Source organism: Zalophus californianus, chromosome 2 (assembly GCF_009762305.2).
Source record: "Zalophus californianus isolate mZalCal1 chromosome 2, mZalCal1.pri.v2, whole genome shotgun sequence".
NCBI lineage: Eukaryota > Metazoa > Chordata > Mammalia > Carnivora > Otariidae > Zalophus > Zalophus californianus.
The window spans coordinates 175,011,636-175,036,625 of record NC_045596.1 but is presented as its reverse complement, the minus strand read 5'-3'; the positions used below and the strand labels follow the sequence as shown (position 1 = coordinate 175,036,625).

The window sequence follows — 24,990 nt, the reverse complement described above, 5'->3', positions numbered from 1 at the left end:
TAACAATCTCTGAGAGCCCTAAGCTTCCATGTAAGTCCATCAACTCTAAGACAGCTATGCTGGAAAACCTACATGTGGGGCACTGGGATTCAGAGTCTCAGCTAAGGCCAGCTTCCAATCAGTCATCCCTGTCTAAGTGCCAGACATATGAATGACGGTTTCAGAGTCTCTAGACCAGCCCATCTACCATTTGAATACCAAAAAATGATCTTTGTCAACACCAATAGAAGAGGCATCCTTGCAAGCTGAGTCTTGCTCCAATTCCTGACCCACAAAACCGTGATACATTAAAAAAAAAAAAAAAAAAGTTGCCATTTTAAGGAACTAAGCTCTCAGGAAGTTTGTAATGCAGCAACACATAACCAGACCATCAGGTAAACAAGCGGGGAAGAACATTCTATACAAAACCAACATCCTCTCTGATGGTCCAAACTGATCATTTCTCATATGTACTTTGCCCGATTCTGCCTCACTGTACGTTCCACATGTTCTGACCTCCTCCACAATCCCAAATTCCACACTTTATATAATCTTCCTTTCTCATGCCCTTCAGTTTTCCCAGCAAAATGGCACTGTCTCTTAACTCGCATACTTCCACTTCTTTCAATGATGCTTACTTAGGGTGGCACTGTCCTGTTTTCCTGCAATAGTACAAATCAGTGCCCATTGTCCCAATTAATTAATAGTGCCCCCTTTTACTCCCAACAGTGTCCCATTCTAGGCAATAAATCATATGGTCACCCTGTGATAAACACACTGCTTTGAGTGAGTTATTTGTGTAGAATTTTCTCTCTTATTCTAGACTACATGATCACTTGAAAGCAAGTATGGTTGATCCTTGAACAATGTGGGGGTTAGGGACACCAACCCCCCCATGCAGTAAAACACCTGTATAACTTTTGACTCCCCAAAAACTTAACTGCTAATAGCCTATGGTTGGCTGGAAGCCTTACCGATAACATAAACAGTCAATTAACACGTTACTTTGTGTGTTATATGTATTATATTCTGCATTATTACAAAATAAGCTAGAGAGGGACCTGACTGGCTCAGTCGGTAGAGCAGGAGACCCTGTGACTCTAGATCTTGGGGTCATGAATTCAAGCCCCACATTGGGCACAGAGCTCACTAAAAAACAAAACAAAACAAAACAACACAATAAAATAAGCTTGAAAAAAGAAAATGTTATTAAGAAAATCAGAAGGTGGGGTGCCTGGGTGGCTCAGACAGTTAAGCATCTGCCTTCAGCTCAGATCATGATCCCAGGGTCCTGGGATCAAGCCCATGTCGGGCTCCTTGCTCAGCGGGAAATCGGCTTCTCCCTCTCCCTCTGCTACTCTCCCCCCCCCACTTCCTGTGCTCTTTCTCTCAAATAAATAAATAATCCTAAAAAAAGAAAATCAGAAGGAAAATACATTTATAGTACCGCAAAATATCTGCATATAAGTGGACCCACACAATTCAAACCCATGCTGTTCAAGGGTCAACTGTACTGTGTCCTTTCTTCAACATCCACTCTGAGGGGACCTACAATGTGCCAGATAGTATACAACGTGCTGCCTTGTATACCTTTACGTGGCCCAGTGCTTTGTGTGGTAGAGGCTGTACTGCCAGAGACCCTCACAGGCTAGACTCATTTGGGCACTGGTGAGAATGAAGACCGCAACTTGGAAAAGGTTACTTGCATGTTGGTTTACTATGGACCCAGAAAAAAAAGCAGGGCAAAGGACACCTAAGATAAAAAACACATGGTGTTAGAGTGGATCTAATTAGAAGCATCTCCCCTGTTCCTTACAAAGTCACACCCAAAGTCTGGGCTCTATGCAGAGTAAAACAAAACCAGGCCGGCAGAGCCCAGAACCATGGTCCACTACCTTTTAGGTGGTTGACAAAGAGATGAGGAGGAGGAGTTATGTCAGTCCATGTTTGGGTTTTTAGACCCTATTTTCTTGCTGCAACAGTTATATAACCTAGTTACTAATGTGGTATTTTTCTTCTGATGACATTGGACCTACTCATTAAGTCAGCAACCTGGCCGTGGCTAACCAGAAAGACATTCAGTAAAAGCCTCAAGAAAGAGATCCGTAGCACTATGTCACTAATGAAAATCATGGAAAAATTTAACTAATTTACCTAGTTGGTGCAAGCTAATGGAAATAAAATACTAAAAACCTAAGTGATTTCTAGACTGTTCTTCCAACTCAACCATTAACTTTGCTAAATGCTTCTTTTATACCTCTGATCTTAATCTATAAAAATCTCTTTTTTTCCCCCTCATAAGGCCTTAAGCCTACTTAATTAAGGTAGCTCACTGTTAGCATGTAATCTCCAATGTGAAATATTCTTAGAAAGTGATCTCTTAGCTATAAATTCCTAATAACAAATTTTGTTAGAAGACAGGCTAGGATTTTATTTTCAGATTTTTGGAAATAGTTTTCAGGGAAAAAAAAAATGACAAGAGCACATAAAAAACTTGAAATCATTCATTGAACTACGGACTCTCAGCAGAGGAAGACTTTGAATTCCTCTCCTTCTGAAAGCTGAAATCACTGCCAAAATGTCCCTCACTCGTGTAAATCATTCCCAAGTTTGATGTACTTCAACTCATAAAAGGAACATGATTTTTAATCATTTAAAGCAAAAGAAATAAAGTAGGGAAGGCGGTCTCTCATGTCACACACTTTTGCAGAAAGGTCACATCACTGAAGCAGCTTTGCAATATGCAGACCTGCTGTCATCTTCATCTATAAAAATCAGCAAACGATATTCATTCAAACACCTTAATTAACCGTACTTCATATAGTTTTTTAGCTGGGAGGAGGCTCAAACAAAAACAAAACAGAACAAAACAAAAAACCAGTTAGCACAGAGCCGTCAATAAAAAATTAAAAAAAACAAAACTTTAAAATATTGATTACTGTGAGGTGCAATCAAATGAAAATTAACCCTGGATGACAAAACAACTTTCTAATTACATAAATAAGTCCTACTACACACTGAAAATTTTCCACTATCAGAATTTCCTGATTACAATAAAGAAATACATAAAATGGGAACGGTGGTAAGTAAACATGGTAATTTGGTGCTTTTTGGGTCTCCTGGTCCAGCTGCCCACCATACAAGTCTCTGGGTTTTCAACGAAGCGTGACCAGTTCTTCTGAAGAGGTAGGGTGAATAGCAACTGTGTTGTCAAAGTCAGCTTTTGTTGCTCCCATTTTAACTGCAACAGCAAAACCCTGCAGCATTTCATCACACCCGATTCCTTGCATATGGATCCCAACCACCTGGGGGGGGGGGGGGAGAAAAATTCTTAAAGTAAAAGTTTTTATTAGGTAGACGAATACATTTTTTATTTGTCATGCGAGATAGGTGATATTTTAAAACCTCAAAAACACTTGAGTCTCTCATCTGGACATGGCAGAACACAGCCTACAAGGTCCTACACAGTCTTGCATCCATGTTCCTCCCCAACCCACCCTACACAGCCCTCCCCGCTCAGGCTCTCCCCTCTCAGGCCCCTCTGGCTTTCCTTTGTCCCGAGTATTCACCAGGCTCTCTCCTTTGCACAAGCTGTTCCCTCTGTCTGGACAATTTTTCCTCCCCTTTTGAGTTAAAGCCCATTCATTCTTCCAAGAGCTACACTTGCCTTCCCAACCAAGTGAAACTGTCTATCACGTGATCGCTCGGTACCAGTATCTCTCCTTCATGACTCTTACAACTACAATGTTCTATTTATTTGCGGACTAGAAAATTACAGCCCAGGGCGCCTGGGTGGCTCAGTTGGTTAAGCAATTGCCTTCGGCTCAGGTCATGATCCTGGAGTCCCAGGATCGAGTCCCGCATTGGGCTCCCGGCTCAGCGGGGAGTCTGCTTCTCCCTCTGACCCTACCCCCTCTTGTGCTCTCTCTCTCACTCTAATAAATAAAAATTAAAAAAAGAAAAGAAAGAAAATTACAGCCCATCTTCCCTGCAGATTTTAATCTCTACACAGAGGGGACCTGCCTAAATTTGCTTCCTGCTATCTCCATATGACCAAGCAAAAGATGGCCCTCAGGAGGCCCTTAGTCCATACACACTGGATGACCGCACAAAGGACCATTAAGAGACATTTGTTTCATATCGCATCTTCCAGTTGTTTCTCAGTCATTTAAAAACTGTATTAATGTTCAACCTCCAGCAAATATTCTTTTTTTAAAAGTATTTTATTTATTTATTTGACAGAGCGGGAGAGTGAGAGCGAGAACACAGGCAAGGGTGGGGGGAGCAGAGGCAGAGGGAGAAGCAGGCTTCCCACTGAGCAGGGAGTCCGATGTGGGGACTCGATCCCAGGACCCCGGGATCATGACCTGAGCCAAAGGCAGACGCTTAACCGAATGAGCCACCCAGGCACCCTACAGCAAATATTCTTCGCAGAGTGAGAAAGTATAAAATTTAACCACAAAATTACTTTGGTTCAAAATAGAGCAAGAGGGGCTCCTGGGTGGCTCAGTCAGTTAAGCGTCTGCCTTCGGCTCAGGTCAGGATCCTGGAGTCCTGGGATCGAGCCGCACATCAGGCTCCCTGCTCCGCAAGAGGCCTGCTTCTCCCTCTCCCACTCCCCCTGCTTGTGTTCCCTCTCTCTCTGTCAAATAAATAAATAAAATCTTTAAAAAAAAAAAAAAAGAGCAAGAATATACTACTGAGGGGCACCTGGCACCTGGGTGGCTCAGTTGTTAGGCCTCTGCCTTTGGGTCAGGTCATGATCCCAGGGTCCTGGGATCGAGCCCTGCTTCAGGCTCCCTGCTCTGCGGGAAGCCTGCTTCTCCCTCTCTCTCTGTGCTCCCCCTGCTGTGCTCTCTCACTCTCTGTCAAATAAATAAATAAAAATCTTAAAAAAAAAAAAATATACTACTGAACTCTATACTTACCATGATTAGGATGGTAAATTTTATGTTTTTTTTTTTTACAATTAAAAAAGTATATCTCAATTTAAAACAAAAAAGTCCCAAACCATACATATTTTTAATATTGTGATCTAAACTAAATTTACTAAGTTTTGGGGGATGGCAGGAACTTTATAGGATTCCTCTCCATATCCCAGTTCTTAGTCTTTGGTAGTCTGTCAAATAATATTTATCAAATGAATGATAAAGGCCATGAAGAAATAACTAATGAGAGAAGTAGAGACCTCACTGATTCAATATCCGGACATCTTATTCTATTCAGAAACATTCAGGGCCAAAAAACAGCAACTTTTGTTTTGCTGCCAACCCACTTACTTTCTTTGCTCTGATTCTCTGTTTCTGTCAATCCTCAGTGATGTTGATTTCTATAATCCAGGGACTATGTCTTGTGGCTTTTGGTTTACAGGGTCACTGAATCAGATACAGAGTATGCTTTTTTTGACAAGAGAAACTGGAAACTATACCTGAATCTTCAACTAAGCTGCTGTCCCTTCCCAGAGCCATGTTTTTCCTAGAGCATATTGCTATGTCCCACTGTAATATTTAATTCAATTTGTAGAAAAGCCCCATAGTTGGCCTAATACCCAAATAAACCTATTTAAAAATTATTTTTTTAAAAACCTGTGTAAATTCAAACCTGTTCAAAATTTAAATCACAATGAGATACCACTTCTCATCCACCGGGACAATTATAATAAAAGACAGTAATAAGTGTTGACGAGGAGGTAGGGGCACTGGAACCCTCATACAGTGCTGAGGGGCACGTGAAAAGCATGCAGCTACTCTGGAAAACAGCCAGGCAGGTCCTCCAAATATTAAACCAAAACTAGATAAGTGATATCTCAGAAAATTTTTTATTGAATAAGCGCTCTCTTCTTCAGATTGGTTATGTTAAATCTAAACTTATCTTCCATTAAGTTCTTACACTTAACAGTATTTCCGAGGGGCCTATCTATTCTAACCTATGGGTCAATGACAGTGAGCTTTTCTGTGGTTTTCAACCTTTCCCTCCTATGTTTTAAAAGCACAAACATATGAAACCTTTCTTCCTTTCTTATTTTTTTAAAAGATTGTTTATTTATTCATTTGAGAGGGAGAGACAGAGAAAGCACAAGCAGGGGGAGAGGCAGAGGGAGAGGGAGAACCAGACTCCCTGCTGAGCTGGAAGCCCAGTGTGGGGCTCGATCCCAGGACCTGGAGATCATGACCGCAGCCGAAGACAGACACTTAATCATCTGAGCAACCCAAGTGCCCCTCTTTCTTTCTTTTTTAGAAGATTTTATTTATTTGAGAGAGAAAGCAAAGTGAGAGAGAGAACACAAGTGGATGGGGTGGGGAGAAACAGAGGGGGAGGGAGCAGCAGACTCCCCGCTGAGCAGGGAGCCCGATGTGGGGCTTGATCCCAGGACCCCAGGATCATGACCTGAGCCAAAGGCAGACGCTTAACCGAATGAGCCACCCAGGCACCCCTGGAACCTTCTTTCTTAATGAAATATTACAAAGAACCCCAGTATATGTAGGCAGATAAAAGTGGGACTGCACCAGTTGAAACAAAGAAGGCTTAACTCTTTACTTGGGTCTCCCCACTCCCCATCCCACCAAAATACCCCCATCCCTGCAAGTCTGAAAACATTTTTTAGCTTACTACATTTTTCCCATACCTTCTCCTCTGCGGTGGCACAAACCATTTTCATCACACATTTTGTTTTCCTTTTGGTAACCGCGTGATACATCGGGGTAAAGGTGGTTGAATAGGTCTTCACGTTTTCTTTTCCGTATTTATAAATGGCCTCATCTATAATGCACAGGCAAAAAAAGCATCTGTCAAAAACCTAAACAATTCCACTGAGCTATCAAAGAGAGAGATGGCCAGAAATATAAACCTGAGTCAAATCATGAGAAAATATCAAAACTACAATGAGGGACATTCTGTAACATAAATGCTAATGTCATGAAAGACAAAGGAAAGGCTACGGAATTTTGTCTCTCGATTAAAGGAGACCAAAGGGGTATGAAAACTAAATACAATGCATTATCCTGGACTGAATCCTGACCTTGGGGGGAAAAGTGTTAAAAATGACATTATCTGAGGGGCACCTGGCTGGCTCAGTCGGTGGAGCATGTGACTCTTGATCTGGGGGTTGTTTGAGCCTCACATTGGGTATAGAGATTACTTAAAAAAAAAAATCTAAAGAAGAAAAAAATGACATTATTTGAGAGAATTAGCAAAATGTGAATAAAGTTTGGATAATATTGTATGAATTTATTTTAATACCTTTTTTGTAAACTGAAGTATAGTTGACATGATGTTAGTTTCAGGCGTGCAACATACCGATTTGACAATAATAAACATTACAAAATGCTCACCATGATTAAGTGTAGTCACCATTGGTCAGTATACAAAGTTATTATAATATTAATAACTATATTTGCTGTGCTGTGCTTTTCATTCCCATGACTTATTTTATAACTTGAGGTCTGTACCTCTTTATCCCCTTTACCTATTTTTGCCTATCCCTGCACCCAATATTTTATCAATTTAAATGTTGTCTTTTGAAAACCGTAGCTTATGTAAAGGAATGGACTCGTTCCTAGGAAACAGATACTGAAGTGTGTGTATTTACGTGTGGGTGTAGAGAAAACTATGGTAAAGCAAAAATGTTATGGGTATACATAGTCCTCTGTAGTATAGTAGTCTCCTATTATCCACAGGGAAAACATTCTAAGATCCCCAGTGGATGCCTGAAACTGTGGATAATACCAAAGCCCATGTACACTATTTTTTCCTATACATACATACCTATGATAAAGCTTAATTTATAAGTTAGGCACAGCAGATGAACAACAATAACTGATATTAAAAACAGAACAATTACAATACACTGTAATAAAAGTTCCATGAATGTGGTCCCTCTCAAAATGCCTTATCCTACTGCACTCACCCTTCTTCTTACGATGATGTGAGGTGATAAAATGCCTGTGTGAGGAGATGAGGTGAGGTGAGTGATGTAGGTGCTGTGACCTAGCGTTAAGTTACTCCCGACCTTCTCACAATAAGTCAGGAGGATTATGTCCTTCCAGACCACAGTTGGCCACGGGTAACAAACCACAGAAAGCGAAACCGCAGATAAGGGGAATTACTATATTTTTGCAACTTTTCTTTAAATTTGAAATTAGTTCAAATAAAAAAAGCTAAAAAAAGGCAAAGAGACACACAGGGTGGTGTGGGGAAAAGGAATTCTACTCTCCAAGTGTTGGCAGTTAGGGAGGAAACGAACTGTGATAAAAGGCCAACCAGAAAGGAGTGGAATTTAGGGAGTGAAGGGAGATTTAGTCAGCACCTTCCCCCTGCAGTTAGGGATAAGATGGAAACTATAAATCACCTGTGTTTTTAAACACCTACCTTCCGTGAGTCCCACTGTCCCAATCGGGGGGTGGCTGAAGACGACCGTGGGGATGTTGTCATAGTCTAATTTGGAATCTTCTTTGCATTCAAAAAGTCTATGGGCAAGTTTTCGGCCAGCAGCTATGGCAACTACAAAGATATTTGTAAATCAGCGTCTCAGTTTATTGCTCACTTTAAAACTGCAGAATTGTTCTACTAACCATTTCCTCATCTGGCTTAATGTACTACTTCTGACGAAGTTTTACGCCAATGCTCACTATAATATCTAGGTCATTATAATGAAGACAAACCAATGCCTTGTTAACAATTCAAAACTATCATCTTATATGAATTCTGTACATTCTATTAGGACAAAAAAAGGGTTGGGAGGGCTTATTTACCAGTTCCCAATCATCTGGCAGTTACCTACTTAATTAGGATATTAGCTTTTTGATACAATATTAATGAAGTAAACTATATTAGTTTTGACCAACTATAGCTCCACTTTATAACCTTATGCAATTCACAGTATGGGTTTTTTTTTTCCTTTAATTCCCTAGAAGGCCCCCCAGCCTCAGCCTCTCTATCAGGTACATTGTGGCTCCTCCTCCCTGGCTGGTCCTGACGGATTAGGGCTCTCATTGGCAAGGATAAGGACCACGATCCTGGGTGGTGAATGACCCCACAATCTCCCTTACTGTCCAAGAGGATTTCTGGGCCGATTTGGTTCTGGCGACCATGGTGTCAGACAATTGCTAATTACACACTTAGTCATACTGCCACTGACTTGACAGAGTAAGTTTTTTCGTTTTTTTTTTTTAAGTCAGGGCCCAACGCAGGGCTTGAACTCACGACCCTGAGATCATGACCTGAGGTAAGATCAAGAGTCAGACGCTTAACCCACTGAGCCACCCAGGTGCCCCCATAAGATATTTTTTAAGTTTATTTTTTAAATTATTTTTACCTTTAAGATTTTATTTATTTATTTATTTGAGAGAGAAAGAAATACCATGAGAGGGGAGAGGGTCAGAGTTCAAAGCAGGCTCCCCACTGAGCCAGGAGCCCGATGTGGAACTCGATCCCAGGACTCCAGGATCATGACTTGAGCCAAAGGCAGTCGCTTAACCAACTGAGCCACCCAGGTGCCCACTTTTTTTAAGTTTATTCTCCTTAGCCTGTTTTTATCTCGTATTTAGAAAAAATGCCTATTATTCAGTAAAAGCATCAGTTATTAATTTTGATTTCAAATTGACAGTTTTTTCCCAAAATAAGGTATCAGTAGGATACATAAGAAATTTTCCTTGATATAATTTTCAACGATTGGATTAGTTATCAAGTTTTTGAAACTTTGCTTTTTATTTTGCTTTTGTTAAAAGAACTTCCAGAAGGAGCTAAAAGGCTTTGGGTGTGTGACTGCTGTAACTTTCCATTCTGAGGAAAGATCCAGTGCCATTCTAGAAAGGCTGGTGAGGTACCACAGGGGCATAGAGTGAAAGCAGATGGAGTGATGTCACTAATAAAAGTGGGGAGAAGAGCTTGAAATGGTGCCAGTTAACTCAGAAAGTAGGTTGAGGTATGGGATTATGGGAGTTGGGTCAATCTTGGTCATTATAATAAATAATCAGGGCGCCTGGCTGGCTCAGTGGGTAGAGCATGCAACTCTCAATCTCAGGATCATGAATTCAAACCTCACGTTGGGCATGGAGCCTACTTAAAAAATAACCTAAAAAATACGTATACACAAATAAAAATAAAAACCTTTAAAAAAAAGACTAATCATGTAAGAATGCCACTCTAAATTGCTTCTTCCCAAAGCCACTTCCTTCCACTGTCACCACATGCAACTCAGATTCTAACTTACAACTTCTTCAGAAGGTGACCATATCATCTCTATAACAATTTCAGCCTTCACTAAAGCCCTTTTAAAGTCTTCTAAGGAAAAATGAATATTATTCAGAAAACATCAGGTACCAAACTACTTCAACATACTATTATTTTGACAACATTAAGACACTCATCCTTTTAACTTTGCTCAAGTGGATTGGACTGTGAAGAGCTGAACGGTTTTATATAACCCACAGAGCTTCCCTTACCCAAGAAACGAGGAAAACAGTACCTGGAGTAAGAAGAGCTTTTCCACACACGTCCCCAACTGCATAGATGCCTTTTACGCTGGTATTCTGGAATTCATCTACGATGATATGACCTTTGTCATCAGTTTGAATCCCCTAAAAAAGTGAAAGGCTATCATGTCACTATTTAGTCAATCTACCAAAAAAGGCAAACCAAATCCCTGGATCTTCATTTCAAGCACCTCTTCAGCCTGAATCTTTAAAAACCACAACACTCAACCACAAGGTGAAAAATATCTTTTTTTTTTTTTAAGATTTTTATTTATTTGAGAGAGAGAGAGCATGAGTAGAGGGGGAAGGCAGAGGAGAGGGAGCAGCAGACTTCCTGCTGAGCAGGGAGCCCGACTCGGGGCTCGATCCCAGGTCCATGGGATCATGACCTGAGCCAAAGGCAGACGCTTAACCGACTGAGCCACCAGGTACCCAAGACGAAAAACATCTCAACAAGTTGAGACGTTCATATCTTTTGCTTAATTTAAAAGGTAAGTATTTTATCCAATTTCGGTGTTTAACAGGACTTGCCTTTGCAATACAATTCAACTGGCCAGGTAAACATGAAAAGGAAACGCTCAACTATCAGATGTGCTACTTCCTATGGCTTTGGAGTCCATCAAAGACAGTGCTTTCAAACTTTTCCCACTGCATGGGGCAGCGCCTATGTGGCTCCAACTCTTGGTTTTGCCTCAGGTCATGATCTGTTGGTGGTGGGATCAAGCCCTGGGTCGGGCTCCCTCCCACTCACTCTCTCTCTCAAATTACATAAATAAATAAATAAAATCTTTAACCCCCCCCCAAAAAAACTTTTTCCACTGAAGCACTCCTCTTGAAGCATGCTAACTCGTAACTTAGAGGGGACAGCCTGAAGTGGTCATCAAAAGCAGGTTTCTTTGAGGCTTACCATTTTAATTTAAAAAATCCAAGTAAATTTGGTATTTCTCTCTAAAACATACTGACGTTTCCTTTACCAAAATTTTTTCCTGTATACTGAGTCAGATTTTTGCTCCAAAAAGATGTGCCATGCTTATCTTGTGGCTTTGCAGATCCCACCTCTATAAACTCCCACGTGAGAAGAGACAGTGGAAATAGGTGGCACAGTGGTTAAGAGTATAACCTTTGGAAGGAGAGAAACCTGGGTTCAAATCCCAGCTCTGCCACTTACTAGCTATGGGACCTTGTATAACTGCCTATCAACAAATACTTGAGCTTCTAGTACAAATGAGGCATTAACCTGGTCACTGTAAATAGTGGTAAGTAATACAGAAATCCTCCCTACCCCATAGAATTACAGCCTGGTGGACTGTTTATTATATATGTGCTGCTCCTGGTTTCTCCGTCCTTAGCCTTTGAAGAGTTGTGGGCAAGATTTTTTTTTTAATATTTTATTGATTTATTTGAGAGAGAGAGAGACAGCGAGAGAGGGAACACAAGCAGGGGGAGCGGGAGAGGGAGAAGCAGGCTTCCTGTGGAGCAGGGAGCCCGATGTGGGGCTCAGGTTGTGATCCCAGGGTTCTGGGATCGAGCCCTGCATCGGGCTGCCTGCTCGGCGGGAAAGCCTGCCTCTCCCTCTCCTGCTCCCCGTTTGTGTTCCCTCTCTCGCTGTGTCTCTCTCTTTCAAATAAATTAATTAATTAATTTAAAAAAATAGAAATTCTTTAAAAAAAAATTAAAGTAGGTTAGTAATAGGTTGACAAGACCTACACATGGTAATAATTCCATTTGCATTATGCAAATATATTTTAACACTGAATGAGGCTGAAAACTTTTATCTCATTTTTTAAAGATTCAGCAAATATAGCTGAAGACTGGACCTACCAAAGCCTGTATCTGTACAATGACAAAATATCTCTTGAAAGGTGAAAACCTGGATGACCAGTTTTTCAATATGAAAATAGACAACTAGTTTTACTAAATTTCACCAAATGGTAAGATTAAAAACAAGAAAAAAACATCTGGATATTTTACTTTTTTTTTATTTTTTAAGATTTTATTTATTTGACAGAGAGAGACAGAGAGAGAGGGAACACAAGCAGGGGGAGTGGGAGAGGGAGAAGCAGGCTTCCTGCTGAGCAAGGAGCCCGATGTGGGACTCGATCCCAGAACCCTGGGATCATGACCTGAGCCAAAGGCAGACGTTTAATGACTGGGCCACCCAGGTGCCCCAATATTTTATTTTTAAAATGCTGAAAAACACCTTTTATGAAAAATGTTATACAATGCGCAAGAGGTTCCATCAAATATATAAACCACAAACAAAATAATCCTATTATTACTTGTAGAGTAGTAAAGCATATCAGGAAAATCATCAAAATCATCAACAACAGCAGCTGGTTAACATGGACTGAGTTCATACTACAAGCCAGGATCTAAACTAATTACTTTGTGGGGCGCCGGGGTGGCACCCCAGAAAGCATGCTGCTCCCTCTCCCCCCGCCACTCGTGCTCATATTCTCTCTCTCAAATAAATAAAATCTTAAATAAATAAACTAATTACTTTGCATGCACTTTCTCATCATCTATTCTTCTCTATAATCCAGGGAGACAAGGACTATTTTTATTCCTACACTAATATGAAGCAACTGAAACTTAAAGACTAATTAAGCTGCTTGCTTAAGGCCAGGCAACTGGTAAGTGACAGAACTAAGACTCAAAATTGGGTCAAACTCTGGGACCTAGACCCCAAGCTACTACAGTAGACTTGCCTTCAAAATCTAAAAGAACACCTCAGAATGTTAATTGTAACACTGGTAGATCGGCTTCACAACTACTTACAACCCCAAGTGCCCAAAATGTCCAGGATGATTGACACACCCAGCAATGGAGATTAGGTTGCAGATGATAAGGAATAATTACAGGACTTTAAAGAGCCAAGTATCACTGTAAAAAGGAAATCTGTTAGAAAGAGGCGAGTCAGGGCAGAGACCTGATCTAGGGTGATCACACTAAAAAGGTAAAATAGGTTTGTTTGTTTTTTTTTTCCAATTTCAAAGAAGCAATGGGATTTGATGACAAACTGGATGCATGGATAAAAAGAGAAAAAAAAATCTAACAGAACCCACCAAAGTTAAGGGGGGGGCAGGGGGTGGGGAACATAGGACTGCTAACAGATTCAAGAATGCTTTGGTTAGACTAAGTCAGCTTACCACTTTGTTTAAATTCAGGCCACTGGAGTTTGGGTCCCGCCCAATGGCCCATAGCAGGCAGTCAACATCTGGAATCGTGGTCAAGGTGGGTTTCCTACCAGGAACTGAAGTAATCATGCAAATTTCCAAGCCTGAGGAAGTCTTTTTAACTTCCTTGACCTATTGGCAACAGAAAACAAAGAGGAAATGAGAATTCTGTTTTTTTTTTTTTTAATTTGACAGAGAGAGCACAAGCAGAGGGAGAGAGAGGGAGAAGCAGGTTCCCTGCTGAGCAAGGAGCCCGATGCAGGATTCGATTCCAGGACCCTGGGATCATGACCTGAGCTGAAGGCAGCTGTTTAACCAACTGAGCCACCCAGGCATCCCTGAGGAAATTAGAATTCTTAACATTTAAAAAATCTCCACCAAATCCTACATGTGGATCCTTCGTGCTAACACATTCACTTTTGCCCAAATGACGCCAAGACCACAACTCCTAGGAGCCAAGACCGTTTCCTAGGTTGGCCAGAATTATCCAGCCAATGGCCAGAAATGTCTGCTTGTCAACACCCTAATGCTTCAGCTTAAAAACAAGGTTTTTAAACTGTGCTTCTTAAAAATCGTGATAAAATTTTAAGTCACAAAGCTAAGCACAGTGATTGGCGACTGAAGGGTGGGGAGGATACGGGCTGCAGCAGCATCACTAAGAAGCTTGCTCACACCTCATAGCCGGTATTTCTTCTGGATGTTCTTAATCAGAACAGGGAGGGGGTGAGAATCAGGTCAGAAGAGCTGGAGGCACACAGTTTAGTGCAGATCCCAAGGGGTTCTGACCCCACTACCAGGTTATCACTTTGACATTCACAAAGCAATTTCACATTTATTATTTTACTTGAGAGGGTGCAGCTCTAGGGACAAAATTGCTTTTGCAAACCTAATGCTCCAGGAAAACTGAAATTTAGTGATTCCCTAAGAAGTAGAGTACTCTGTAATTTTGTCCATTTGCAGAACTCAAAAGGGTACTTTAAAAACAGATTCCATAATATTATTCCCTGAAAAATAAATATAAACCTCAAAAATAAGCATGTTCAATAAGGCATCTGAGCATTAGAAAAATGAGTTGCAGTTCTAACTAAATTCAACTACCAGATTTCTAATCCTTTATACCTTGACTTTACTCACATAATTGAGAAATATAGCTTCTTAGGATAAATAAAAGAATTGGTAACTCTAGAAAGGCTACACTGACTGAAGGAGACATAGAGTTTGTGTTTATTAAACACTCGGGTGGAACCAAAAGCAGAAAGTGTGTTCACGACACACAGAGGAAGAAGGGCTGTAAGCATGCTTGGGGCTCAGCCATACCTGTGAGTACTTCAGGACCTCTATGCCAGAATTCTCCAGCTCTTCAGTGCAGTTTGAACTGATAATTGAATCAAAATTTCTAAGTACCTGTATATAAACAGAGGCACCAGAGGGATGGGTGGTGGGAGAGGAATAAAACTTGATTGAAGATAACGTTACAAACTTGGGAGCCAAATATCAGCATCCTCCCTCATATCTCCTCTCTCATTCATGGCCATATTTTAAGTGGAGTTTTAATCTATTTTCCTACATCACCCCCAATGTCTGATTCTACTGAAAAAAAGATCTGCATGTAAGTGGATTATGTCTGATTTCACTAACTTCTGTTTTAAAGTTAAATAGACAGGCAACCTTCAGGCTTCTACTCTCTTCGCCATGTACCTCTCCTCCCAAGCTTGCTGCTTTTCTCCATAATTATGTCTTAGGACCAGAAATTCTCCTTCCCCTTTCAGTATTTCCAAGGCAGCTTCCATTCTGGTATGATTTAAGGGAAGATCTTGCTAGCAAAATCTCCTTATCTATGCAAAAAAAGTCAAGACCGTGGCCTTGGAGAGTTCTTTGTGACAATCTGCATGCAACAAACCCCAGGCAGGGTGAAGATGGGAGGTCATGAGTTATTCATAGGAAAGTTCTAGAACGGACTGACACCACGACAGGAAAGAGGAGAATTAGGGGGGTTGGCGAGGGCAGGAAACCCAAGGACATGTGCAAATGAGCTGATTTTCCAAATGCAGGAATTATCCATTCTATTGATAAACTGCTGCAGTTTATTTACTTATTTACACATTAAATTAAGGCTATCTATCCCTCTGCCTCTCTCCTTCCTTCCAGTTTGCTGGATATATTCCTGCGATGCAAAATAACATAACATTAAACCTAGAGGAGACATTATTCAGATTATAAATCTCCTGCAGGTGAATTATATGACAAGTCTTAAAGCCAAAGAGAAAGTTCCTTCAAGTACATGTTGACTGGGGTTATCAATTTCCTTTGTCTCCCTCTATTTGCTCAAATAATCAAGAATTAGAATCATAGCATTTGAATGGTTAGGGATCTGATAAATCCTGTCCCTAAAGCATTATATGACTTGTCCAAATCACATGCTTGTTAAGGTAAGCCAGATTCTTAGGCCAATACTCTTATCATTGCCCAGAACCGTATCTCTGAAAGCTCCGATACTGTACCAAAACCCAGTGGTACTATCATGACTAGTCAAAAAGACATATAAAGTAACACACTTCAACAGGTAATGACATGGAGGCTGCATTTTAGCAGAAACAGCTGACCCTTGAACACGTTTGAACTGCATGGGCCCACCTACACGCAGATTTTTTTTTTTTCAGTAGAATACAGTAAATGTGTTTTCTCTTATGATTTTCTTTTTCTTTAACTGAGCTCCACACCCAGTGTGGGCCTTGAACTCATGACCCTGAGATCAAGAGTCGCATGGTCTACTCATTGAGCCAGCCAGGCACCCCTCTCTTCTGATTTTTTTTTTTTTGAGAGCAGGAGAGAGACTCTTAAATAGGCTCCACACCCAGCATGGAGCCCGATGCAGGGCTTGATCTCACAACACTGAGATCATGACCTGAGCTGAAATCGAGAGTGAGTCGCTTAACCGACAGAACCACCCAGGCGCCCCTCTTATGATTTTCTTAGTAACATCTTCTTTTCTCCAGCACACTTTATTGTAAGAATTTGATATATGACACATATATGAAATACATGTTTACTGTTTATGTTATTGATAAGGTTTCAGGTGAAGGTCAACAGTAGGCTATTAGTAGCTTTTAGGGAGTCAAAAGTTGCACTTGAATTTTCCACTGCACAGGGGGTCAGCACCCCTAACCCCCAAGTTGTTCAAGGGTCAACTGTACTGTCCTGGGCTTTCTAAGACCTTAGCTGACTCTCAGTTATGATGCTAATTTGCAGTCACAAAACTTTGCCTGGCCTTAATTTCTTCATCTATAAAATGACATTCAATAAGATGATCTGTAAGCTTCCTTTATTATTATTATTATTGTTTTTTGTGATAAAAAATATGTAACATTAAATTTACCAACTTAACCATTTCTAAAGGATACAGTTCCTTAGTGTTAGGGCTCTTCACATTGTTGTGCCATCTCCAGAACTTTACTTCTTGCAAAACTCAAACTATCCTCATTAAACAACTCCCCACTTCCTTCTGCCCTCAACCCCTGGCAACCACCATTCTACTTTCTATTTTTATGAATTTGACTACTCTAGATACCTCATATAAGGGGAATCATAAGATTTGTCTTTTTGTAACTGGTTTACTTCATTTGGCATAATGTCCTCAAAGTTCTTCCATGTTGTTGCCTGGGTCAGAATGTCCTTTCTTTTAAGGCTGAATAATATTCCATTGTACAGATATACACATGTTGTTTATTCATTCATCTGTCAATGGACACTTGGGTTGCTTCCATCCCTGGGCTCTTGTGAATAATACTGCCATGAACATAGGTATGCAAATATCTTTGATACATTTTCTTCTAATGCAAACAATGTAGTAAATTTTTGTGACTGAGTGTTACTAATCCAACACTACCTTCTGATCATGTGAAATTGATTTCCAGAATAAGAAATTAACCTGACAGTCTGTTTAACAAATATTTATATGTAAGCCTGCATGTTTCCTTTTAAGGCACCTGATACCTACCACTTCATGATGAAAATACCAGCCAGTCTGATCCAATCAAAATCATTAACCCGTGGCATCTCTAAGGACATACGGCCCAATTCAAATAGCTTCTATGCAGTTCCACGCAGAATAAACCAACTGACCTCTACATGCATAACACCATAGTCTTTAATATTCTCAGGGTAGATTTCTTTTAAAGGTCAAGCAAAGGGAAGGGAAAAGGAAAAAAGGAATTTACCTTATCATGTCGTATCATTAGTGATGTCTTTGAGCCCAGAGCAGAAAGAATCCCAGCTATCTCTACAGCAATGTAGCCTGCACCAACAATGACACTGCGGCTAAAATGAGAGAGACGGTTAATATTTTTAAATAAACTTTTTTGGGAATGATTTTAGATTTATGGAAAAGTTGAAAAGATTGTACAGAGGTGTCCTGTACACACTCTGCCCAGTTTTTCTGCAAGTTAACATCTTGCCTAACCATGGTACACCCGTCAAAACTAAGAAATGGACGTTGGTACACTGCTATTGACCAAACTCCAGGCTTTATTCAGACTTCACCAGTTTTTCCACTCATTTCCTTTTTCTGCTCCAAGATTCAATCTTAGATACTGGACTGCAATTTTATTTTATTTTATCTTAAAGATTTTTTTTATTTATTCAACAGAGAGAGAGAGCACAAGTGGGGGGAACCATAGAGGGAGAGGGAGAAGCAGACTCACCACTGAGCAGGGAGCCTGGTGCAGGACTTGATCCCAGGACCGTGGGATCATGACCAGAGCCGAATGCAGATGCCTAACCGACTGAGCCACCCAGGCGCCCCTCACGTTGGAATTTTATCCCTTTGTAGAAGGGAAATATATTTTTAGTTATTAAAAGTTCTTCAGCCTCGGGGTGCCTGGGTGGTGCAGCTGGCTAAGTGTCCGACTGGTTTCGGCTCAGGTCATGATGTCAGGGTGGTGATCTGGGGGTCATGAGTTCAAGCCCCACATTGGGGTCCATGCTCAGTATGGAGTCTGCTTAAAACACTCTCTCTTCTTCTCCTTCTGCCCCTCTCCCCCATACTCGTTCTCTCAAATAAATAAACCTTAAAAAAAAAAAGTTCTTTAGCCTCATTTCTCTAGAAAGGAAACAAAAAAACCTTTGAAACTAGAGATGATTTTTTAATTTATTTTTTTTGAATATTTTATTTATTTATTTGACAGAGAGACACAGCGAGAGAGGGAACACAAGCAGGGGGAGAGGGAGAAGCAGGCTTCCTGCGGAGCAGGGAGTCCGACGCGGGGCTCGATCCTGGGACCCTGGGATCATGACCTGAGCTGAAGGCAGACGCTTAACCAACTGAGCCACCTGGGCCACCCCCAGAGATGATTCCTTATGAGTGACCTTTGTACTTAAAACGAAAACTGGCAACACACTCACCATGATTCTTCCCTGCTCAGAACTTCTCCTTGATCACTATTCAAGTCTACGAATCTTTGCAGTAGGTTATAGGCCAATTAAAGCAAGCCATTTAAGTTATAGGATAAATCTGAATTAAAAGTAAACTCCCTGCATAAACTTCAGTCTAAGAAGGCACCTTCAACACTAGGTGAATGCTGACGAAGGTCTGAATCAGTGATGGAGAAGCAGATCCTGGCCCTAGAGCAATGAGGTTTACTTCCATGATGCGGCCTGGAGCATAAATGCCCCTCAGCCAGAGTCGCCCCGTTCAGGGCTGGGCTTCTCTAATGCTTCAAACATGGTCCTCTACCATTGCTAGGATAAGAAGCAAGCCATCTGGGAAGAGGAAAGGAAACCTTTCTTTACTACCTTCCAAAGGTAAGGTATCCATGTGGTGAGTCTGTGCCATCAGAGGGGTCTGGTCTAGATGGAGGACAAAGTGTGAACTGACATAGCTGCAAGTCAGCTTATCTTACAACCCAGGATTTGGAAAGAGAAATGTCTACATAGTCTGGAAGCTTTGAAATAGCTCTTCCATCTCGACCTCCCTCTTTCCTATTATATTTGACCTCTTCTCCTTTCTCGAGGCCATGAGATCGAGCCCTGCTCAGTGAGGCATCTGCTTCAGATTCTTTCTCCCTCTCCCTCCCCTTCTGTGCCTCCTCGCTCACACACACTCGTGCACTCTCTCTCTAAAATAAATAAATAAAATCTTTTAAAAAAAGAAAAAAAATTGTTCATTCATTTCCTATGTTCCCAGAGTCTTTTGTTCCTAACACACATAAATTCACTTGTTAAACTTGTATTGCTAGCATTTTAAATATTTTATTTTTTTAAGAGTTTATTCATTTATTCATGAAAGACAGAGAGAGAGAGAGAGAGAGAGAGAGAGAGAGAGAGAGGCAGAGGGAGAAGCAGGCTCCCAAGGAGCAGGGAGCCCGACGCGGGACTCGATCCCAGGGCTCTGGGATCTGAGCCAAAGGCAGACGCTCAACCATCTGAGCTACCCAGGCGCCCCGCATTTTAAATATTTTAAAATAAATGATTTTACTTTTATACAGGTATCTATAAAGAAGCTTCTATGAGGGTGAGTCTAGAACTGACTTGTATCATCCAAACACGACAAGTAATGGCCACATTTCTGGAAACATTCTCACATGTGTCATCATTCAACCTTAAAACCAACCAGGACAGGGAGGATCATGAGGGAAGAAAAGCGCTTCTCTGACGTGGCTGCGTGCCCTGCAGAGAGCAAATCTAAACGGACTGTGCTTCTCTCGAAGTCAGGAGGGTGCCTGCTCCGAGTATCTTCATGGGAGGTTTCCACCACAGCTATGAAACTCAAAGAAGCCCTCTTGCCCCTGTTTCACCGTCTGTGGCTCCAGGTGAATTAAGGTAAAGGTATGGACAATGGACTATTACTCACCCTCCATGAAGGCCGTTATAAAAACACAGGATTAAGACCTCCAACGGGACTGGCAGCACTCTGAGGGAGCGGCAGCATTGAGCAACACTGATTCCAGAGCGAGTACTACTCAGAGGGAGATAAAGGCCAGTCCTGAGCCAAACGGCCCCTCCTCTGGCTCCTAAGTATTCTTGTCTATCGTGAGCAAAAGGAAGCTCCCTGCAACCCCGAAAGCCCGGAAGTGGCTTCTTCTTCAAATCGGAGAAACGATCTTCCTCGGTAGATTTTTTTTCTATGTATCTAAATCCGTGACAGACGTTTACTAAGGTCCTTTGGACAAACACGCGTAGAGGACAAATTGAAAAAAGCTCTCTTTTGCGAAAGTGCCAGAGTCTTCATTTATGGAGATTCTCTCTGCACTAGCTGCTTTGGAAACCAGACTCAGTTACTTGAGACCCATCGTCAGTTGATGCTGTATTAAGGTGAAGAAAGAAGATGGTTTTAGGACTTTACTATTTATTCTTCAAAACCATCGTGTGTTTGATTCTGGTCCTAAAAACTGTAATGAAAGATCTGCGTCAGGGGGCGCCTGGGTGGCTCAGTTGGTTAAGCGTCCGGCTCTTGATTTCTGCTCAGGTTGTGATCTCCGGGTTGTGAGATCAAGCCCCGCGTTGGCTTTGTGCTTAGCGGGGAGCCTGCTTCTCTCCCTCTGCCCCTCCCCGCTCTCTCTCTCTCAAATACATAAATCTAGAAGAAAGAAAAGAAAAGGGAGGAAAGGGAATAAAGAAAGGAAAGGAAGAAAGGAAAGGAAGAAAGGAAAGAAAGAAAGATCCATGTTGTTCCCTAGGATATTAGTGGATGAGATACCCAAGATCATAAAAAGAGAAGCAGGTGAAGAAAATTCAAGGAATGCCTGCATTTAATGGCTGGGAGGGAGAGGTAGAAGAAATGTTAGGAGAGACTGAGGAAGAATGAACACTGAGGTTGGCAAGGAAACCAGCTTACCCAGGCAATTCTTCCAGTTGGAAAAATCCATCACTGGTTATTCCTAGGCAGGCACCTGTGTAGGAAAATGCAATACAGATCACACAGACTGAGCTTTCTCTTGTAAAACAGTATCAACATTTTGTGTAGGACCCAGATGCTTTCTCTGCCATCACATACTGTTTTGACAAGTTTTGTCTTGTCAAAGTCTCCACTTGGGAAACTGCCAATCCAGTCTTCCCTGAGTGCACATTTCCATTTTCTCTCTAGAAATAAAAGCAGTGACGACTACCTATTACATTTCTCCGAGGAACTAAGACCTTCTTGGCTCTTGTGGAGAGACCCTGCCAGCTCTGCTTCATTCTCCTGCCCCCTAATGTAGACATGAACCCCTCGGCTCAGCCTTGGCTCTCTTCTGTGTTTTTCTTCAAAGGTTTAAGCCAACTCTCCCCTCATTGTGGAGGACTTCCAAATGTTCCAGTTTTGACCTCCTCCCAAGTTCCAGTCCCAGATTTCTAACGGCCCTGCTATATAATTCTACTTTGCTTCAAACTCAGCATATTTAGAATTGAACCTAAACTTTATATCCCAACCGTATCCCTCTCTCAAGTTTGCCACTTCAGTTAAATGGACCACCTTCCACCAATAATCCAAATGAAATCCTGAGTTGTCAATCGAGGATTCCTTCTCTCAATGCCCCCCCACAATACTTCATCAATTAATAAAAATATTGCACTTTGCCAAATTTGAGGTGCCATGATTAAAGGACACATCCAGGGGCGCCTGGGTGGAGCAGCTGGTTAAGCGTCCAACTCTTGGTCTCGGCTGAGGTCATGGTCTCAGGGTCATGAAATCAAGCGCCACTTTGGGCTCCACCCTCAGTGCAGAGTCTGCTTGAGATTCTCTCTCTCCCTCTCACTTCCCCTCCCACTTGTGCTCTCTCTCTTTCGCCCTCTAAAATAAACAAACAAATCTTTAAAAAAAAATAAAGGACACATCCTGATTTCAGATGCGATGAATATACTTTTTTTTTTTAACGTGTCCTGGAATCCATGAAATCCAGCAGCTGAGTCTTCCTTCTGAGGCTGTTATGCCTGTTCTCCTCTCTAACGCCTGGCCCGCTGCAGCGGCTCAGTAACCGCCTGCAGAACTGAGCTTCTCCTTTACAGGTCAGATGCTGATGCTGGAGTTTGGACCCATATCATCACCTCCCATACATTCTCCTGTGACAGCTTTCTATACTGATCTCCCTTCTCTGTGAGTCACTGTCGCATTAGTTTTCTAAAATTATCGCTTAGATCTTGTCACAACCCTATTTATAAGCCAACAGTCATTTGACCCAGTTGTCGTGAACTCTAGAGATTCCTTCATTTGACTTTGTAAGGCTCCACATTCGGGCCTAACCGTCTTCTGGTCTCCACTTAATGAATGTGCCCCCAGAACTTCAGTGCTAGAAAAACTGGTCGAATTAGCGGAATGTCTTTCCAAGGCATCTTTATTACCCACTGGTTCTTTCAGTCTCCCTCTTCCTCAGCATGTACCGCTCAATTTGTGAACCCTTTTCCTGGGAAGTCTTTTTGGTTAATGCCATCCCATAGTAATCTGTCCCACCTGTGAGCACCCCAAACCTCACTATCTGGAAATAACCTTGGAACACTGACCTTTTATTTCTTTGCATTTGTTTTTGTTTTATGTTTTAAATTAATAAATATATATATTTTAAAAAATTTAAAAAGCACAACAGAGCATCTAGTGAAAAGTAGAAGTCTTCCCAACCCTGACCTTTAGTACTCTCCTTAGAGGGAGTCAGCATGACAGGGCTTTTAGTTTCTTCCCAGAAATATTCCAGTGCATATGGACAGTCTCCCTCCCTGCCTTTTGAAAAAGACATAAATTGTAGCATATTATACACTCTGTTGCACACCTTGCTTTTTTTCACTTAACATTCAATCTTGGACACTGTTTCATGTTGGGATGCTTATGTCCAATCTTTCAACTAAATTTTAAGGTACTTGAGAAAAGTATCTTACTATCTTTTATGGTAGTTGCTCTTGACCTTTTGGGGGTCATGAACCCCCTTTAAAAGCTGGTGAAAGTTTTGGATCATCTCCCCAGAGAGAACAAAATACATAAATACATATACACTCAAAATTTCCCATATAAATTGAGGTTGGTCATGGATCTTATGAGGCCAATCCAGGGAGAATACAAAATTTGTATAAGCTATGATCACTGCCCAAAAAGACCTTATAATCTAGTTGAGGAGAAAGATATGAACCATGTTTCTTATGTGAGAATAAGGCAGTATGTTCATGGCTTATCCCTGTGTGCATAAAATGCAAGAGCAAATAGGACTGAGATTCCTTACTGCTTTAAATTTATAATTCTCTGTGAGAGAAAAAACTATGCATACGAAGGTTTAATAGGTCATTAAGTCACATCCACACAAGATTTCACTTCCTTGAGCCAAACAGTGACTAAAGAACATGTCTTGTAAATAACAACCCATGTGACAAATCCAGGCGGGTAACCATCTCTGTCATGCTGAGAAGGAAAGGAGGAGATTCTTTGCTGATTTTTCTCCCTGTTACCCGTAGGATGTATGAGGTTGGAGCTGGAAAAAATACCTTTCTTTGCCCCATCACTAGGTACCAGTTAAGCCAATTACATTTAGGCTCTGCAGAGACCTTCTCCTATGGCCGTGTGGCCTTGTCCAAGAGAAAGAACTGGAACAGGCAGATCCTCTGGCATGGCTTGCAAGGCTGAAGACAACAGTAAATTCCACTTGACTATTAACAACAGGTATTTGCCTTGAGAAGACTCACCGGGGATCTGGCTCTCCTGAGGACGTGAGGGCACGCCACCTGTGGCAATCAGGATGTGAGGAGCAGTGTATTTGTTCCCATTGACCTCTACTGTGGGCTCGGGATCACATGTGAACGCTGCGTGGCCATGGATGATTTCTATATGGGACTGGAGAAGGGACCGTGACATTAGCCTGTGCTCAAGATACAAGAAAAACACCCGTGGCAATGTACCAGCTCTTTCCATTTCTCTACGGAGGCTATCTGGATTCGAGGTTTGCTGATGCCAAGACAACTCTGTAACGTCTGAGTTTCGGCAAAACATCTGTTGACACTCAGGTAAGGGGATTGCCATTTGATGCTGGAAGTAGGCCATAAGAAGAAATAAAGATGCTATCTTGGGCCAAAATCCAGAGACCAAAAAAATATGTGCCAGTCACCTCCACAGGGAGAAAGCCTACATCCCTGTCCCCAGGAGTTGAGGGAGAAAGTCCTCCTCACTTGCAATGAAAGCACACTGAAGAATGGTGTGTCTGCAGGAGGGTCAGAAAGCTCAGAAAGAAAAAAAGATAATGGTGAAGGAAGTAGAGGTGAAAGAGGAACACTCTGGCCAAGGGAGGAAAATGCAATGCTTCTGTTTTCTCAAACAAAATGGAAGAATACCACAAAATACCACGACAATGAAGTTCTGCACTGGAGATGTTGAGAATTCAGACTCTGGCACCCTCCGTGCCGGGGCCTCCCTTCCG

At 41.6% G+C, this 24,990-nt stretch overlaps 1 protein-coding gene across 2 annotated transcripts in view; it reads right to left on the bottom strand.

Moving 5' to 3' along the window:
• Window positions 1-2,598: 2,598 nt before the first annotated feature.
• GSR (glutathione-disulfide reductase) overlaps window positions 2,599-24,990 on the bottom strand; it is a 40,951-nt gene continuing 18,559 nt past the window's right edge. For both annotated transcript variants that reach the window (XM_027598337.1, XM_027598339.1), the window contains 9 exons: window positions 24,263-24,410; window positions 21,459-21,513; window positions 17,845-17,944; window positions 14,945-15,031; window positions 13,601-13,759; window positions 10,445-10,556; window positions 8,347-8,478; window positions 6,605-6,738; window positions 2,599-3,284 (listed from right to left, as the gene is read on the bottom strand). In XM_027598337.1, the coding sequence (XP_027454138.1) occupies window positions 3,135-3,284; window positions 6,605-6,738; window positions 8,347-8,478; window positions 10,445-10,556; window positions 13,601-13,759; window positions 14,945-15,031; window positions 17,845-17,944; window positions 21,459-21,513; window positions 24,263-24,410 (1,077 nt within the window). In that variant the 3' untranslated portion in view covers window positions 2,599-3,134. The remainder of the gene's footprint in view (window positions 3,285-6,604; window positions 6,739-8,346; window positions 8,479-10,444; window positions 10,557-13,600; window positions 13,760-14,944; window positions 15,032-17,844; window positions 17,945-21,458; window positions 21,514-24,262; window positions 24,411-24,990) is intronic.